The sequence below is a fragment of the Neovison vison genome, chromosome 5, assembly GCF_020171115.1.
Source record: "Neovison vison isolate M4711 chromosome 5, ASM_NN_V1, whole genome shotgun sequence".
NCBI lineage: Eukaryota > Metazoa > Chordata > Mammalia > Carnivora > Mustelidae > Neogale > Neogale vison.
Genome location: NC_058095.1, coordinates 112,568,182 through 112,587,943, shown reverse-complemented (window position 1 = coordinate 112,587,943; position 19,762 = coordinate 112,568,182). Strand labels below are relative to the sequence as shown.

At 44.9% G+C, this 19,762-nt stretch overlaps 1 protein-coding gene across 8 annotated transcripts in view; it reads right to left on the bottom strand.

Annotated features, from left to right (window-relative positions):
• ENOX1 (ecto-NOX disulfide-thiol exchanger 1) overlaps positions 1-19,762 on the bottom strand; it is a 568,173-nt gene that overhangs the window by 58,066 nt on the left and 490,345 nt on the right. For all 8 annotated transcript variants that reach the window (XM_044249790.1, XM_044249789.1, XM_044249788.1 and 5 more), the window contains 2 exons: positions 14,095-14,202; positions 9,573-9,629 (listed from right to left, as the gene is read on the bottom strand). In XM_044249790.1, coding sequence (XP_044105725.1) covers positions 9,573-9,629; positions 14,095-14,202 — 165 coding nt within the window. The remainder of the gene's footprint in view (positions 1-9,572; positions 9,630-14,094; positions 14,203-19,762) is intronic.

Sequence of the window (19,762 nt, the reverse complement as noted above, 5' to 3'; positions counted from 1 at the left end):
GTGATACCGAGCACCAGAAGCCACAAATCTCCCCTACAAGGGCAATATCAGGGCTGGGAAGGCTGAGGTTTATAGGATTTTCTTGGGGAAAAAAGAAAAAATCAAACGAATAGAAATCTGAAAAAAAAAAAAAAATAGAGGAAGTGGTCCAAAGCTGGTGAGTCTCCTTGGGGGAACCTGCAGAGGTTCTGGAGAACAGCGGCCATATACCTGACCCAACACTGCCTGCAAGTCTCCCAGGGACTGGGTGTGTTCACAGCGGGCTGCTGCCTAGGCGGGTGACCGCAGAGACCTCCGTGCTCCCGCTGGCCACACACCTCAGATCTATTCCGTCATTCCTTCAGCAGAAGTCCCCCCATCTTTCTGTAATGAATCTAAGCCATGATGGTCTCTTCCTGTGAGCACCGGCTTGCCTCCCTAGTTCAGCCTGTGCTCTGCCTGAGGCAGGAGCACGTGGAGGGCATTCGCACTGAGGTCTGGTTTGCTGAAATTCTGTGGTACCCTAAGTCAGATTTAAAGCCAGAGTTTGAGGTTCGCAACATGCCTGGAGGTTTGAATGTTACAGGTGGCTACGTCAGGGCCTCTGGTGCCCAGGAGAGCAGCTGGGCTGGGTGTTCCTCTGCGCACGTGCGGGGCTGGGACAGGGAGGGGAGCCACACTTGGCTGGCAGTGGACTCACAGCCCTCCACTGCCCAGTGGACTGCCACCTCTTGGGCCCTAGAGAGGGAGGGAGGGAATGGAGAGAGGGGTCTCCCTCAAGGCTGGGGAGAGTTTTGAGGTTGAAGGATTTAGAGCACGTTTCCCCTCATTGTGGTGGGTCAAACAGATGTCTTTCCAGGTCCAACCTTGGTAGTTACCCCCAGGAAGCCCACCGATCCTTCATTCGCAGATTAGCACCTGAGCTTTTTGCTTTGAGTTCAAGAACTGATTTGTGGATCAAGTTTTCACGAAGCGTGTCCATCTGTGCAGCCACAAACACACCTCCGTGCAAGCAGAGCTGGCTAGCAGAGTTGGCAGGGACGTGTGTGCAGGCCGAAGGCCCCGCTCCGCTCCCTGCCAGGGCTGATTGAGAGGGGCTGGCGGGCAGCAGCAGCAGGTGATGGAACAGGAAAACTTCCTGTCGCAGCCTTTCCCGCCCCAATCCCCCTTTTGCTTCTTCCCATCTCTCCGCCTACTTTTCTTCTTTGTCGTCTTCCTACACATTTCCTCAAAGAAATGCCACAGTCCAGTGAGTTATGTGGCAGAATAATGGATGAGGTCTGGAGATGAGCAGCATGTGTGAAAACGGGGAAGGCCCGCCTTGTGCCATGTCAAGGAGCACCTCTGGCTGAGCCCGGCAAGACCCATGTCACAGACGGGGAGCTCACCACTGCTAACACCAGGCTGGCTCTCCCCTTCTTGCTCTCCTGCAGTTTCAGCATGAACAGGAGTGGGGGGGGGTCCCACAGAACACTGAATAGTCTAACATTCTCAGGAGCCCTGTGGCACCACAGGGACAGGACTCAGAAGGGACCTTTCCAGGCTGGTGAGTCCCTGCTCCATGCTCTTTTCAGACCGCTACTCTTGGTGCTGCGCCAGCAGGAACCGAAGCTGTTTGAATCACAGAGCCTCCTGAGACTCTCCCTTAATGTCTTTGAGAGGCACTAGAACAAACTTCTGCTTCTATCCAGCTTTTGGACTCTAGGGTTTTACCCACACATGTTCCCAGACTTTCTCCCTATTCACTTTTGATCAGCATATCGGGTAGCGCTAAGCCATAGAGCTGTGATTAAGCCCTCTGGGTCTCTGACTTTAAAATGATGTTGCTTGCACTCAAGTCATGCCCGCGTGCTTATGCATGCTTCTCTCGTTGATGGTCTGGCTGTATTAGAAATCTTCTTGGCCACATTAGAAATAAAAATTTCATTCTTTATTTGGGATTAGAACTCTTTTTGTTTTTAACTGATCACTCTTGTTAATCTCGTGCATTTTCTCCAGAGGGTGGACAAGCCTCAGTGGGGTAGGGGTGGCCTGGTTCTGTGTGCCTGGGTCTGGGATCCACACAGAGAACAGACTCCATAATCCTGAGACCGCCAAGGAGTCTGACCTGCCGTTCACAGCACAGAACCCAAATATCATGTCTTGCTATTATTCTTCTAAATAATTCATCAAGTATATACCATTTGCCTTTCTCTTCAGAAGGCAAATATTCTCAAGAGTTGTGTTTCCTCTACTGCTGAGGAACTCAGAAACTCAGGAGTCTCTCTGCGCGCTAACATCCAAATGTTAGAACTGGCTGCGCATCTCACCACTCACCACGTAGGTGCTGAGCACTAACATTTCTAAACAATTCGTGGATCTCCCGCCATCCCTAAATCCCACTCAAATGGGAATCTTCCACATTTGAAAAGTGCAAAAACGGTAGATGAATTAACTAGTATGTTGTTAATGTTCACAGCATTCTGTCTGTGAGGGCAAGAACAAATACTTTGAGGTCTCATGGCAGGAACTGATTAAAACTAGAGCGTATGTGTGGCACGGAGTATGAGGCGGTCATTAAAAGTCATAACTAAAAAAATACTTAATAACATGGGGGAAAGGCTAATGATTTAGAAGGGGAAAAGCATAAGCTATAAACTGCCAACAGGATATGCTTCAAGTGTGGTAGATGAGTGTGCGGGTGTTCACGGAGATGAAGGAATTACAAAGAAGTGGAAACACCAATTTCGCAGATCGCAGGTGGTTTTCTTTTTCTTTATGTTTTTCTGCATTTTCCAAATTTTCCACAAAAACAGATGGTGCTTTTAAGAAAAGAAGCATTCACAGGTATGTAGATTGGCTCTATTTGTCACCGGTCTTCCATTTTAAACAATTGCTTTGCTTCTACACCGGGCAGGATCATTCAACCTTTCCGGGAATGTACATTGGGTTTCTTTCTCCAAACTCAAAAACTTTTGTTTCAGATCTTGGCTTTAGCTATCTTGGTATCCATGTCCGTGTCAGACCATTTTACATAGAACTGAAATTTAGGTCTCTTTTGCTTACTCTTCTCTAACCTGGCCTGGGGAAAGAAGGTATTTCCACTTCTCTAAGCCCAAACCAGCAGCTTTACTGGACATGTGCTTATCCTGTTACCTGCTCCAAATCCACTACTGGCCAAGCAGCTACTACCAAGTCAACTCCCATCCTGATACAAAGGACGGAACCATAGCCCCCAGGTCCAGCTGGGGAAACATACTCTCGGTTGGCAATGAGGAGCTTGATAAGATAATGTCTCAAGTGTTTACTGGAAACAAAAGCACAGACCATGAAGCCAGCCTTTGCCCATTTTTGATGGCAGCTCCCTCTTGTCCTTCCCTGGGGCTCTGTGCGAGCCAGAAAGTGGTACAGGACCTCTTCTAGGCATTGGTCCCTTTCAACGGTGCAGGGTTGGGATGTGTGTGTGGGTTTTTTAAGACAGAACTATGGATTTCATGGTAACAGCAAGACACGTGGTTAATTCACAGCAGAAAACAAAAGCCTGCTGCATTGTGGCAAGAGAGGGTAGGAGGGATAGAGGATGGGGAAGGGAGAACCGGCAGGAGAAAAGCAACGATGCTACAGGAGCTGTAATTTAAGGAGAAGACCAAGTCCTGGAAGTCAGCATTTAGTATATGAGGAGAGTTGTATATTACAGGGTAAAGGGAATTCTAGTCCACCTTCTTGATTTCAAACATCTCCTGAGCAAGGGTTCCCTCAGGCCTACACTTGTGGGTCCATGTCTCACTGAAGAAAGACAAAGTGGTTGCTGGTTTTCCAGTTGAGCTTCTCAAGGTCCTAAAGCTCCCTGTGTAACTACATAGCACATCCCATTCCTGTCAGACTCTCCTCTCCATGGGGCAGTTCTTCTGATAAAGGACTCATCTCCAGAAAGTTACTGGAAACATGCAAACAAGTTACCTCAAGTCTGTGATGCCCGCTGTGATACTAACTTGATGGTGGAGAGAGAGCCCTGATAGACTGAAACACAGGACAAGCAAGTTTTGCTAAGGGTAGAGTGTGTAATGGGAGGTCAGCTCCCCCTGGGCTAGAACCACGTTGACATGATTCACTGATGGATCTCCAGCCTGTGGCGCAGCGGCTGGCCTGTGGAAGGCCAGGGTAATAACAATACGTAACACGTACCAACATGTCTGCACCGCTAAGCCATGCTCACAATGAACCCTGTGAAGCAGGTACAAAATTAACTTCAATTTAGAAGTGAAAAAAATGTTGGTGCAAGGGAGCCAGTGATCACTTAAGGTCTCCTGGACAGTAAGGGGCAAAGCCAGGATTGAGGCCAGGTCACTTGGTGCTGAGACTTGTTCCAAACCCTAACACTCTGCTGCCTGCCTACTTGATTAACAGAGTAGGAAGAGGATGGCTGGACAAAGCAGTGCCTCCATAAGGCTGAGGGCAGTAGGACATGGTGAGAAGAGGTCTGCATGGCTAGAGGAAGTGTGACCTCTGTAGTCTCATACCCCAGTCCCGCTAGCCTCATGCTCGCCAGGTCAGGGGCACGTATTGCCCTCACAGAGCCTGTGGGATGAGATGTGAGAAGAGTGGTCCCTTCCATCTTCTCTGCTCCCCTTCCAGTTCCAAGTCAGGGAGACCCCCAAGAGCAGGTAGGTAACAAGTTGTTACGGAAGGAAAGGATGGAGCCAAGGTGTCTTAGCCTTTTGCGAATATGGGCCGATTCTCCTGTGGGGCTTTCCTTTCTTCTTTCCTGCCTTATTTACCGCACCAGTATATATTTTTACCTCCTGTGCTCACCAGCCTCAAGGATGAAAGCCACGTTCCGAAACTGGGCAACGGACCCAGCCCTTGTGGAAGTCCCGCCACAGATATCATTAAAATACAGGGTTAACAGTGGCTTTCTGCTGTGGTGTGCGAAACTGAAGAATGTTCTTCACACAGTATCTCTTCTGTACACTCCTAACATCTTTACTCTGATAGATTTAAAGACAACTCTGAGGATTTACTTTCTTACAGAGGCAGCGTGAAAAACTGAAAAGTCTTTTCTCTTTTGTGTTTTTGTTTTATTGTTGGTGGGAAGGGTGTTGTACTTGACAGTGGGAACCTTCAGTATCATGAATTAAGTCTCTTCATAGGTAGCAAATGATTCCTCTAACCCCAGTGTGGGAGTCTGAACTGGGCAACCAGAAGACTGTGGTGTCAAGACTTTAGTATAGCGGACACAAGGGTGGGAACAGTGGAAATTCATGGAAAATTCTTAAACCAAATTGTGCATACACTGCAGGCTTCAGCCACCACTGTACTTGACTCCTCCAAATTCTTTCTACATTTCTCACATCCTCTCCATTTCCCTCCACATTCTCACCAAACATTCATACGTAAGGATCACAGGTGGGGACAGCTCTGGGGAGAAGGTCATCAAAAAAGAGATGCAAGATGAGCATAGATGATCTTTTTTTTTTTTTTTAGACTTTGGTCTCTGTTATATATGATTACTAGGGGCCAGGCTAGTTGTTTAGCAGTTCTAGGGATTAAGAGATAGCTCAGAGACAGAGATAAAAAGGAAATTCTTAGTTTGCTTTTTAGGAAAGGAAACTAGGTCTGGAATAACTGAAATTTCTAAAGGAACTGTGATCAAGGCTAAACTTGGCCACACTTAGAAAGCTGGACTGCCCAGCTGTCATTAACATATCCAGTTCCAAACATAAGGAAAAACCTATTTAAAACCAGAAAGTGCAGTGCTCTTGGAGAGCAAGGTATTTGCAGGTGATCTCAGTTTCTGGCTCTGATGGTTTTAAATCAGACCTCAAAAAACTTTTCTCATGCTCATGAGCTCGCAGATCTTGTGATAGGGGACAAGGGTAGGTGTTTTAAGGCGCTTTGGTTTGGGGACCTCAGGAATACCAGACAAGGTGGTGATGGTCAGAGAGTTGTTGCTCAATAAAATATAAACACAGTAGAGAAATAATAGTAACAGACCAAATCTACGTGTGGTGAACATCCCACAAGCCTGACAACTCTTGGGACTAAGGCAACAGAGTCAGTAAATTACAAGACTAGACATATTTTTATGGGTCCCTTCAGGATCACTAATGGATACCATAAGTGTACATCTGCTCTACCACATTCTAAATGCTAACAATTCTGTAAGTCTGACGCTCCCTGCCAGACTTGATGACATGGCTATTAATATACGGTATCCCCCAGAAACAAATATGAAAGATGCAGAACAAGATTTACGGGCATGTTAATTATAGCACTATTTATAATAGTGAAAAAATGAGAAGTTAAATGCCTAACACATAGGCCTGTGGTTCAATTATTGCATATCTGCATTATGCAGTCATTAAGAATCACGTCTTTGAGGAACATTTGGTGACAAGGAAAATACTTAAGATATAATGAGAAATCAAAAAGGTACAAAACTGAAAATAATATGATAATATTTATTTATGGGTTTTCCCCTCTGGTCATATATATGCACATGACTGGAGAGAAGGAAAATAAAACATTAACATGGTTACCTCTGAGTAATGAGATACTAAGTGATTTTTCTTTACCTCTGTATTTTTTTTCTGTAATTTTCCAGTTCCATATAAACTACTTCTTTTACAATAAAATGCATTGTTTTTAGAAAGCACTTGTCAACTCTCACAAGAATATCCAGCTATGCAAAATTTCAGCATACGTGAATAATGACAGTAAAAAAAAAAATCTGTATGTCTTTGTCAGTAACCTCTGGGCCAGAGGCTTTAAACCTCATGAACTGCATTTTTTGCATCCTGCCAAAATTCTGCTTTCCACATTAAACACTTTATGGGCCTAAGTGAAGAGAGGGAACTGATGTCAAGTATGTAGTCTGACCCCTGTGTTTATGTATCTGGTTTTCCTGAGCACACTTATGGATAGGGAAGGTGAAGTTCAAAAAGGTCAAATAATTTGCCCTGGTCACAAGTTTATTCAGGGGCCAAAATGGGACTTAAAGCCTCTCAGTCTGATTTGAAAGCCCTGATTCCCTCTACCACTACAGAGCTGATGGAAATGTTAGATGGGACACAGACTTCATAGCAGACATTTAAAAATATCTTCATAAGATATTGCTCAGGGGCTTCTCATTGTGGCCAAAATAACTTATTTTTGTTTCTTTTCATTCACTTCACCCCAGTGGAGGTGGTAGGGAAACTGCCCAAAGGAGACAACACTACAGACAAAAGAGAGAAAGACAAGTGAAGAGCCCACTTACTGGGAAGCCCCTGAACGACCAGGCAGTGATTATGATGACTACCCGGCCTTCTGGTCCATGAGGCCATGACCACCAGCAGTGACCAGCAAGTGTGGCTAGGCTCAGTCTTCCACAAATATCTCACCCACCCCTGGTCACAATGCTACTCCTCCCTCCTACTTGGCCTGAACCTCATCTCCCAACAGTCATTTCTTCTGCTGATTACAAAGCCCATATACTGGATTCCAGAGAGGAATTTTTCAAAGCTAAAAACTTCCCTTTAGGAAGAACAAAAGACCTCAAAGATGATCTTCTACTTTTTTCATTTAATAATGAACGGCTTTTGACATTTCTCAAAATGAGAGCCTAGGGACTAGATATTATGGTAGGCTTATCTTCACAAGTATCGTCAATTTAATTAAACCAACAGATGAGCCCATAATCGTAACTACATCCTGCTCAGAACCTCACAGTTACAAAGTAATTCCACGTCTGTTCTCTCATTCGCTTCTTGCCAAAAGCCTTATGGAAAGAAAGGCAGGTAACACCATCCCCATTTATAGACCAGGAAACTGAGGCATTCTGCAGTTTTGGCTGGCTTGCTGGATTTGATGGTAGCTTCCTTGGAAGGCACAGAAGGAATGACTGAGGGGAAAGCACATGAAGATTCTGGTTGAGAACATGGCAATGTGTTGCTGTAGGACAGAACCCTGGAAAAAAAGCTCTAGGGTAAGGAAGGGGTTTATGAAATATTTGAGTGGGAAGAGAAACTACTTTGGTAGAAATACTGCCTGTAGAGAGCTTCTTCCTCTCCTTTTCTACTTTCTCAGGCCTCTCCATTCTTCAGAGCCAACCCAAATCCCACAGATCTGGGAAGCCATTTTTTTTTTTAATGTATTTATTTGGCAGAGAGATAGAGAGAGCACAAGCAGGGGGAGGGGCAGAAGGAGACAGAGAAGCAGGTACCCTACTGAGCAGGGAGCCTGATGCCAGGCTTGATCCCAGGACCCTGAGATCATCTGAAGGCAGATGCTTGACTGACTGAGCCACCCAGAATGGAAAGCCATTCTTAATTATCCACCACAAGGAAACCATAATAATACCACCTTAAGGTTCCACGTGCCTTAGCTCCTTGCAACATCATGACACATTTGTGAGGGTAGCTTTGCCATCTGTTTTACAAACAGAAAAACGAAGCTCAGGAGGGTTCCCTTGCCCCAACTGGCACGGTTAATAAGACGCAAAGTCCAGATTTCACACTGCATCACGTCACAGCTGCCTCACGTTCCTGTACACTTATCACATCTTGTATATCACTCAAGTGTCCCCTCGTTCCTCCACTGTGTTCTAAGTTCTCAGAGAGCGGACAGCAAGCCTTACGTTTCCTTGTAACCGTCCCCACTACCAGCACTTAGCAGAGCTCCATGTACACAGTAGGTTCTCAATAAACGTCAGACGTTAACTATCTGTTTGGTAGGAACAACAGCTATTAAGAGGGATTTTTTGGTGCTTTGGATGTCAGGCTTTCCACAGTATATAATTAAAACAAGAGTGAACATGAAATGTATAATTTCTCCTAGCTCTAGCTTAATCAGGCATTCATTACCATGTCTGATTCTGTGTTAGATGAAAAGAACTGCTTAGTAAGCATTTTCTGTGATGAGGATAATCAAATACATCAGATATCAGATTTTTAAAAAGACAAAAGCAAAACCATCCAACCCAGGGAGAGACAATGATCTACACGGAATAATATTCCATCTGAGATTGAGGCCCTTCCAAGGCAAAGAGAGTACTTGACTAAGGTTGGCAATGGGATACGCAAGGAAAACAGAGAGGAAATCAGGGTGCTCACTGGGATCTTGTATCAAGAAGATGGACGGACCATGCTACCGTTCTGGGTCAGAAATAGAGAGAGGCAATGCTTTCAAAGGCTTTTCTGAGAGAAGGAGTTTGCTCTCAATCCTCTCCAGCATAACAATCATTTCATTTCCATCTTCAGTGACAAGCAAACTTAATAGAATATACATGCAATATACAACTTATTACCCTGTTTGGTCTCATTCCATCTGCCCTCCCAACCCATCATTAGTGTATAGCTTTGAAAATATAAAGGGCTCAAAGAAATTCACTGAGATGAGAATTTTTACAATAGAGATTGGCTCATGTACCTTGAAATTGACATTTGCTAATCTCAGCTAACAAGAGCGGTACCTGTCTTCCACACTTTATTGCCAAACCATTCGCAGCAATCTTAATAAGCCACTGAGAGGTAGGGATTCTGACTTCCTTGGTGTTATAAATAAAATGCCATATACCTGTGGGCATTCAATCAACATCAAGCAACAAGAGCAAATATCAGGTGAGTGGTACCTACATTTGTGTCCTCATGGCTGTGGCCATTGGTCTCAACCAATTCCTTGGTACCTTTTAACTGCAAAAGAAAAAAAGCCCAAATGAATAAGCAAGCATGTCTCTTAAGTATATATCATCCTGTTAATTCTGATTTATCTTGAGGTTGCACTTTATAAAACTTCTGAGAAAAAACACAGATGGAGCACATAATTCTAATGAGTCTTATTGAAACCAGTCGGAGACCAATATTTTATAAAAGTTGATGGCTGGCAAAAAATAAATGGGTCTTGGTCATTATTTTTTAAATAATAAGATTAGAAAGCAGTTCCATAGGCATAAAATGTATAAAATTGGTTCTTAAGAATAATAAATGATTTCATTTCCTAGTTGTATTGCTATTAATTTCAACCCTGCAGCGTTTGCAAGTTGCCACCAGCTAAATGATGTTACACTAACGATTACTCGTGAATGATGTATTTTCGGTTGTTCTAACGTGCCGCAGTGCTACTCTCTGTGTCCTCCTTGAGAACATATTTGAATGACTGGCATTGTTTCTGGAGGCCTGAAAAAAAAGATGATTTTCTTCTTTTTGTAAAGGAAGGATAGGGAAGACATTTCCTCAGTCACTGAGGCATCAGAAGAAAAGCTCTTTCTCAAATGAGATTGTTAACGGTGAACATTTGAACACACTACTCTCTTTACTCTCTCAGAAGGCTTAGGAGTGATCCGTTATCAGGAGATTTCTGGAAACCTTTAATTGGCATTTTATCCTCGCCCAGCTCAAAGCAGACATTTGGAAGCAGAGAGCAAGGGCAAAGGGTGAGCACACCTCGCAGCTGCTGGCCAGTATTTCTTCCTGGCTTATTAGTGCTTAGGAAGCAGCAGCTTCGTCATCATCTTTTTTTATGCCAAAAATATAAAGTATTCATGGCAGGAAATAAATGCTTAAAATTGGAAAGAAAAGAAGAAAATAAATGCATGTATATTGACAGTGCATCTCATCCAGAATATTGGTTCTTTCTGGTTATCTGTACATATTAAAACAAAAGTGTCTTTTTTTTTTTTTTTTTTAAGACAATGTCCAATTCTCAGCAAGAAAGCCACATGCTCTCCGTGCCAAGAGAGGGGCTTTGCCAGAGGAGGGGTAACATGAAAAAGCTGCGGACTCTGGACCAGAGGCTCTTTGACTCATTTGCATATCACTCCCACTTGGGAAACAAGAATTGCGTCCACTGGTCTTCAGGGCTCCCTCACTGATGTTTCCCCACACAACTACAATATGTTACAGACATGAAAAGCAGATGGGCACCTGGGCGGCTCAGTGGGTTAAGCCTCTGCTTTCAGCTCAGGTCATGATCTCGGGGTCCTGGGATCGAGGCCTGCATCGGGCTCTCTGTCAGTGGAGAGCCTACTTCCCTCTCTCTCTCTGCCTGCCTCCCTGCCTGCTTGTGATCTCACTCTGTCAAATAAATAAATAAAATCTTAAAAAGAAAAAAAAGAAAAGCACACGAGCCCCACAGTGATAGCAAGACCAGCCAATATCACAAGGCACGGAAGGACTTAAGACCCTCTCTGTGTTCCTGGAGAAAGGTTTCTGTCTTGCAGGTGTTTCCCCCCTCCCTTCTCCTCACCAACCCTTTCTGCTCACTTTAGGTCCTGAGGCTCTGCTTCCGTGACACAGAGCCGGCTTAGCAAGGGAAGACTTTGATATTTTGCTGCAGAAGTAAAGGACCATGTCATGGAAGCCGGTTCCACCCTTTACAAGTTTACTGGCACAGACAGGCCCACTGCTCTCCTCCCTTGTAAAAAGATTCCATCCTGATGCTCTATGTCCTCCTGTCTTTGGACACTCGCTATTGGCTCTCCTCGTACTCCCTGTCCACCGGTCCTGCTCCCTGCCCTGCTCTCCTCTGCCAGAGCCGCCACAGGCCACCGCTCCCTCCTGCACCTCTAGGCTGGTCGCTGCTTTGCCCTCACTGGCCTCCGCCCATCCTTCTTTCCTCTAGCCGCTCCCCCTCCTGCAGATGGAGTGGAGGGGCCTCCTGGCTGGTGATACCCGGGCTTGGGAAGGAGCTCCGGATGTCAAAAGCTGCGTTTGGAAAGGAGGTGTTTGGAAAGGAGGTGAAGGGCAGGAGCTGGTGGGGCCTAAAGGGACTGAGAGAAGCCGCATCCTAACAAATAAGGAAGGCTGGGAACTTCCTTAGGAAAACCTGGGGAATAATCCTGCCTCCACTGATGGGGATGGGGCAGGGGCTCATGACAGTAAGGGTCTACCCTTATGAGCTACTCTTTCTTTTTAGGATTCCCATCAAATGGCATCACTTTGCATAGTAAAGTACTGGGTCTTCAGAATAAGGTGGGTCTCTTCGTGTGTGTGTGTGTGTGTGTGTGTGTGTACAGGAAAACAAGACTCTAGGCCCACACAGACATACTCTCCAGGAGTACCTACCTATGCAGGCATTGAACAAGGGTTTACACATGTACTTACTCCACCTACATCCAAAGAAAGCCTAACGGGGCAATGCTCATGGAGGTACAGAGGTGCGTTTTCAAGTGTATGTCTGTGTGTGGGTGGTCGGCCGCAAGGAGATGGAGGGAATGTGTCTGCTGTGCTCCCACTTGCAAGGATGATGGGGGCACCCCGCCTAGGGGTGCTCGGAAGAACAATCTGGGGATTGTAGGAGCACCCAGATGTGTTTGCTGTGGTGCCTTCTCAGATGTACGTGCTTTTGATGTCTTTGCTTGAAAAGAGCTATCCCCTTTAGATGAGCACAGCAGATCTAAAGATGATTCCTTCCCAGTCATATTTTCTGGCTCTTTAATGAGTTTAGTTGTTCTGGAGCTTCTTCATGTTCCCCATATTTTTTAAGGGATGGGGATGAAGTGTGATGTTTCACAACTGCCTGTGTATGAGCTTTCTGCTCTCTAAAAATGAAGGCCATACCAAGAAGATACCAGTGCTTTCTGCAACCCTCAGAATCTCTTTTTGTGACCGGGGCTCAGACTTCAAATCAAAATACAGGCATAGCTCAGAGGCATCGCAGGTTTGGTTCCAGACCTCAGTAAAGCAAGTCATCTGAACTTCTGGGTTTTCCAGTGAATATAAAAGTTAAGTTTTCACTGTCCTGTGGTCTACTAAGTGTGCAATAGCATCATGTCTAAAAAGACAATGTACAGAAAAGATGGGAGTCCTCTGGAGAAAGGAGAAATCCATCCCTCCCCATCCCAGCAAAGGGAGGAGGTGGAGAAGGGGGAAGTAGTGGTGCGGGGAGGGGGAGCGGGGAGGAAGAGCACAGAACAGCAAAGCTCAGAGCTCTGTCTGATCAGGAGCAAATGTGGACCAGCTCAATGCTGCTCTACTCTTCTGGAAGTCTTTCAGTCATGCAGAGGAGGAAAGCCCAGTGAGTTGGGGGCTCCTAGCTAGCAGGTCATGGAGAATTCAGTTTCCATCCAATGGAACTTCACCCCAAATCATACACCTTCAGCCTCAGTTGACGTCACTCAATCTGTGGTAATCACATGATCAGCAGTTTCACAAAGCACGTTCCTCTGAAGCTTGGGAATCTTCCCACATCTTCACTTTTCACTCACAAGTCACTTAATACTTTCAGGGGAAAGGAACGGAAACTGTATTTTCCTGCTCCCAAGCCACAAAAATCTAAAAACCACTTGTAAAGTGACTGAGTCACAGCTGGTTATATTCTCCCAACGTCATATTTTTAGAAATATCACTTTTGAAGTTATTTCTATGGTACAAAGAACCTTCGCATAAGCCACTGTGGGTGAAAAAAAATGTTAAACAAGCTAAATTTGATTACCCCAAAGGGTTGGGGTTACTCTGTGTGATTTTTTTTTTTCCCTGCCTCCCAATTACCATTCATTCCATCCTTGGCAATGTGGGAAGGCCAGAAGTAGGAAAGCATTTCAAGAGCTCTCCCGCACAGATAGGGAGCTCAGATTTCACTCGGATTTCACCCTGCTGCCCAGCAATCCATCTTACCCTGCTGTAAGACAATACTTCCAAATCCACTTATCAATGTCAGGCCACACTTCAGTATCAAAGAAAGCCGGGATGAAATGGTCAGATTTACAAACTTCATAGAAAAGGTTTGTTGCTCACTGTGGTTAGATAAGTGCCCTGATGGGCGGGGATGCTTTTTTCTTTTTTTAACATCCTGATGAATCAGTTGTTCCCATTCATATGTCTGCCCAAGTGCCACAGGTAATCTGAACGCATGTTCCTCGCTGTAACACTTACGGGGAAACTAGCGGCCCGCTTTGACATGTATCTGCATCTCTGAGACTTTAAAACTTTATCAAAAAGCATTTGTCTTTTGGAGGAAATTTTCACAGGCCGCTGGCAGGCTCGGGTGGTCCCCAGCAGGGCAGGAGTGAGAACAGATTGTGAATTCTGCACAGCAGTGCTGCCGGGAGGTGTGATGGGTAAAGATGGACTGTACCACAGACCAGCATCAGAAATGTCTGGGTGCGGGTGGGGCAGGAGGGATGCACATGTCCGAATCGGAGCTGCTGCCTTCACTTACCTGCTCCTGGAGGACTTTGAGTAACGCCTGCGTGTGGGACTGCTCTTCCTTTGCTTGTTCCAGTTCTGACTTCTTGTTGTTTAACTCCTCCTGGATGGTCAGCAATTGCTGCCAAAGTAAGAACATTTAAGATCAGTAGGATGGATGGCCCGGTGACTGTGAGATATTAACAACCTTTCAAACGCATGAGATTTTTGCATGTTAATAGTTTAATCCAAACTTCAGTTAACTTTTGTGCACACCCATTCACTTAGTATAACAATATTGCAGATTCTTTTTTTTTTTTTTTAATATTTTATTTATTTACTTGAGAGAAAGGGCGCAGAGGGAGAGGGAGAACAATGATCAAGGAGCCTGATGTGGGACTTGACCCCAGGACCCTGGGATCATGACCTGACCCAAAAGCAGACACTTAACGGACAAAGCCACCCAGGTGCCCCAATATTGCAGGTTCTGATGCGTAATTAGGCTGTTGGGATCCTGCTACACGATAAAACAAGTCTGGTTTCAGTATTTATGAAGGCACCCCTGTAGTCCTTGAAACAAATGTGTATTTGTAAAAATAGGCAAAACAGTGTTAATGGACAATAGCTCTTGATAGATGAAGAAGTTAAATAATTTTTAAAAAGACCCAAAACTGGATAGGATTCGTCAGTTTGCCCAAGGTCACTTCATCTGACATCAGACGGGAGGGCTGGCCTTCCAGCAGCAGCTCTGTAGAGCTATTTCCCAAGTGGCTGGGACCACAAGAGATCCTTTTACTTTCTCTGTTATGACGGTGATGTTTTATTAGATCAGCAGGACTGAAGTCCAAACGGCAATCAATGTATCAGCCGAGAAAACTGCTGATCTAAGCTGTCAAAACACTAAGCTATGGCCTGCACTGCTATTTTTAAGCAGGGCCACTGAAGGGATTTCTGTAAGCCTTGCCTTGAGCTTCCCTGGCCCTATCCACTGTAACTCATGTTGAGGCTTAGCCCGTCTGCCGGGAGCACCCAGCGTGAGTTCTTGGCGGTGGGGTTATAGGTTAATATACACGCGGCCTGGGAAATGCATTCAAGAGCGTTGCAAAGGGCCGCAGAAAAGGCTGTATCGACTCAGAAGTTTTTTTGTTTTTTTTTTTTTTTAAATAAATAAACCACATTCACTTTACTAGCATGTGTTGGTGATGCTCAAACATGACCGATCCGCAGTTCTTCGGCATTTACTCAGAAGCTTCTTAACAACAAAGGGCCAGTTGGAAAAGACAGAAGAGCCTTTCTTCCGCTTGCTCAGGTAACAAGTGCTGCGACAACAACAGAAAGTGTTGGCACATTCCCGCCACGAAGGCAGGGGTCCCCAGCAAGGAGGCTGCTACTGGGTGGGCAGCGGGGACGGCTGTCGCACAGTGCCTGGCCAGCTCTGAACACCCAGGCCTGAGGAAACACCCACCAACTGGAAGGATTAAACTAAATCTTTAAAACCTAGTTTTGGGGTATGCTGGGGAGCAGACAGCACTCAGCAAAACACGCTGCGCTTTCTTCTGGGCTTGCTTCTTCTGTTCCCTGCTTTGGCACTGGATATTTAGGAACCTACTTTCATTTCCTGCCCCTGCCCCGCATAAATAGTGATTTCTTTGCCGTTTCCTAAAAACTCAATGCCTCCCATTTCACCACCTACGCACGTGAGACTCACAGGTCAGGTGACGCACACGGTCTGCTCGGGCGCCCTCAGTGCTCTACGTGATTTAACTGTGCATCAGTTGATTAAAGTACAGAAACCAGAGAGCCCATATTGTACTTTGGCATCCCGACAAGTACCTAAAATGACTGCTTCCAGAGAGTGAGGGAGTGACTGCTCCTTCACTGTCATTCACGACTGACCCCCAGTACCACTCCCTGGGCTGGGGCAGGAGAGCGGGTGAGGGGTGTGCTGGTGCTTGGACATTGACAATGCCCAGGGAATTTTTACATATAAGACAGGTTGCAAACCCAATCCTTAAGCCCCTTTAAACAGGAGCCAAAGGAAGAACAGGAAATCATCTTCCAAGGTAGGTAGCTCATGTCTGTTCACTGCAGTAGCTGGGACCGCAGGATTTGGGACAGCTAGTGTCCAGCAGAAGAGGGCTGGCTCGGTCAGGGACAGGCATCTGTACGGCGGGGCTCCATGCAGCTGGAGAAAACCACGAACGTGTCTGCGCACGGAGGAAGCCCAGAGTACACGGTACCCCCACAGATATGTCAGGTTATAGGAGGGGCTCACTGAATTTGCAATGTGCTCGTAGGTTCTGGATACTTTCCCTGGGTGCGTGGGTCTAAGGATCGTTAGGTCAGTTTTACTGGTAATTTTCCGGGATGTCTGTAAGGAGCATATATTGCTTAACTAGTGTTGTTATTACCAGCACTGAACAAATAAGAGGGGAAGTGAGATTTGTATTGGAATCTGCCATTTCATCCACACATTTACAACACCACTTTATTCTACTGAAACACACACACACACACACACACACACACACACACACTCCTCCCCTGGACCTCATTTCTCACTCCATTCTTCCTGGGAATCACACTTTCTATTATTTTTAATTGTATTTATTTTACTTTTTATTTTTAATTTTTTTTCTTAATTTAAGTATAGTTGCCACACAATGCTATAATAATTTCAAGTGATGTGACAATTGTCTGCCTTGCTCCGTGCTCACCACAGTTAAGTGTGGTCACCATCTGTCACAATGCGATGTTACGATATTACGGACTATAGTCCCTATGCTGTATTTTTCATCTCTGTGGAATCACTTTTAAAAATAAAATCTTTTCTCTGTCATCCTCACTTCCTTCTCCTATGTAGGCAACTACTTTCACTGGTTTGTATCTTTTCTGAGTGTTTTTTTCTAAAATATATGTTGATTTCTGGGGATGTGTTTTTATGTGATTTTGTCATATTTCTTATTACTTATGTTTTTACTAAGCATTATTTTTTAAAGACCCATCCATATGATACACACATCCATATGTATCTAACCTGTTGCTTCTAAGGGCTGCCTAATATCCTATGGAGTCCATCCACCCAGTTATACCTGATCCACTCTCCCAGAGAAAGCTACTCAGATTACCTCTAGTTCTCACCCTATACCAGGTTTCAGTGGAACATGCTGGCGCACATCCCCCTATGGGCCCGCAGGAGGATTTCCAAGCATGCCTATCCAGTGGCGGAACCCTCATCATAGGGTGTGCCTAAGGGGTCGAGCTGCCCAAGATGCTCTACCAAATGATACCAGTCCGCCCACCCACCGGCAGTGTTCAGGAGTCTCTGTGCCCCACAGCCACACTAACTCTTAGTGTTGTCCACCCAGCTTTCTAATACTTGTCAGAGTTCTCATATTTGTGTAATAATATAGAGATTCTTCATGAAACATTTTTTGTACTTCTCTAAGGCCTTACTTTAAATTTTTTTTTAAATTTTTAAAATATTTTATTTGTCAGAGAGAGAGCGAGCACACACAAGCAGGGGGGACAGTAGGCAGAGGGAGAAGCAGGCTCCCTGCCAAGCAGGGAGCCGCATGTAGGACTCAATTCCAGGACCCTAGAATCATAACCCAAGTCGAAAGCAGATGCTTAACTGACTGAGCCACCCAGGTATTCCCTCCTTGTGATTTTAAATATGGCATCATATATTGCTAGCTGCTGAGGTTTATTCACACTTCTTAGAAGACTATTCAAGGGAAATGGTTCTAAAGTATGGGAATCATTTTTTTTTATTTAAAGATTTTATTTTAGAGACAGAGAGAGCGCAAGCAGGGGGAGGGGCAGAGGGAGAGGGAGGGAGAGAATCTTAGGCAGTCTCCCCGCTGAGCACAGAGCCCCCTGTGGGGTTTAACCACATGACCCTGAGATCATGACCTGAGCGGAAACCAAGAATTGGATGTTTAACCTACTGAGCTACCCAGGCGCTGTAAATATCAGGAACTTTTCAAAACCATACTGATTTTGGGGGCCTCAAGAAGACCGATTAACTCAGAATATCTAGGCAATGATAGTTTAAAAGAAAACAGCAATAACAACCTTAATAGACAATTCTAATGTGCAGCTGGGATAAAAACCACTGTTTCCTTGAATGCTCATTTGCCTCCTTTTACTACAGCGTGACATCCATCCAGAGTGCTCTCCTCACACTGTACTGTCACCAACGCTTTTCTCCCGGCCAACTAGCATGCCAGGTTCTTTTCTTCTTGCTCCATGCCTTCTCTAGGGCATCTGTTCACATCCTTGACTTCAACTGCACATTTCACATGCTTACACTTTACAAGCATGACTTTTCAGCCTCTGTTTCATTCCTACTATCCACTAGACCCTTACCTTACAGTGTTTCAAACTCTGCATATGATCACACTTCCATTCCTGTACCCAAGTCTGCTCCCCTGGAATCCAGAGTTAAAAGCTTGAAGTCCCTCCCTTCGTAACCTCCCTGCCCACTCCTCTGCCTTTCTCCAATTTTCACTGTCATAGTTAAGGCAACCCTTTCCCCTACTCTGGATTGGTTTGTTCCCTCATCATTCGTTCTAGGCTCCTGAGAGAACTGACCATTTAAAAATTCAAGTGCTTCAATACTTAAAAAATATTACTGGTTCAGCATTTTTTGCAGAATTAGAACAATACTAAAATTTGTATGGAACCACAAAAGACCCCAAAGAGCCACAGCTGTCTTGAGAAAGAATAACAAAACTGGAGGTATCACAATTCCGGATTTCAAGACCTACTACAAAGCCATAGTAATCAAAACAGTATGGTACCAGGACAAAAAAAGACAGATCAATGGAAAAGAACAGAGAGTCCAGAAATAACCCCATGCATATAAGATCAATCTATAGCAAAGGAGGCAAGAATACACACTGGGGAAAAGACAGTGTCTTCTGTAAATGGTACCGGGAAAACTGGACAGCTACATTCAAAAGAATGAAACTGTATGACTTTCGTAGACCATACACAAAAATAAACTAAAAATGAATTAAAGACCTAAATGGGAGACCTGAAATCATAAAACTCTTAGAAGAAAGAGGTAGTCAGGAATCTCTCTGACATTGGCCATAGCAACATTTTCTTAGATATGTTTCCTCAGTCGAGAGAAACAAAAGCAAATAGAAACTACTGGGACTGTACTAAGGTAGAAGGCTTCTGCATACTGAGGGAAACCATCAACAGAACAAAAAGGCAACCTACTGGATGGGAGAAGATATTTGTGAGTCATATACCTGATAAGGGATTTGTATCCAAAATATATGAAGAACTCAAACAATTCAACATCAAAAACTGTGGTCTGCCTAAAACTAATAGAACAGTGTGTGTCAACTATACTTCAATAAAAATAATTTTAAAATACTTTTGGTTCCCCACCCTATACTGGATAAAAACCAAACTACTGATCTCATCTTTCCCTGGATGTGCCGGGTCCTTTCCTGACTCTGTGACAAGGTCACTACCCAGAATTCTGCTGGGAAGATTCCTATTCATTCTTCTATTTATTATTTTTAAAGATTGTATTTGTTTATTTGACAGAGAAAGACACATCGAGAGAGGGAACACATGCAGGGGACTGAGACAAGGAGAAGCAGGCTCCCCGCTGAGGAGGGAGCCCGATGTGGGGCTCGATCCCAGGACCCTGGGATCATAACCCAAGCCAAAGGCAGATG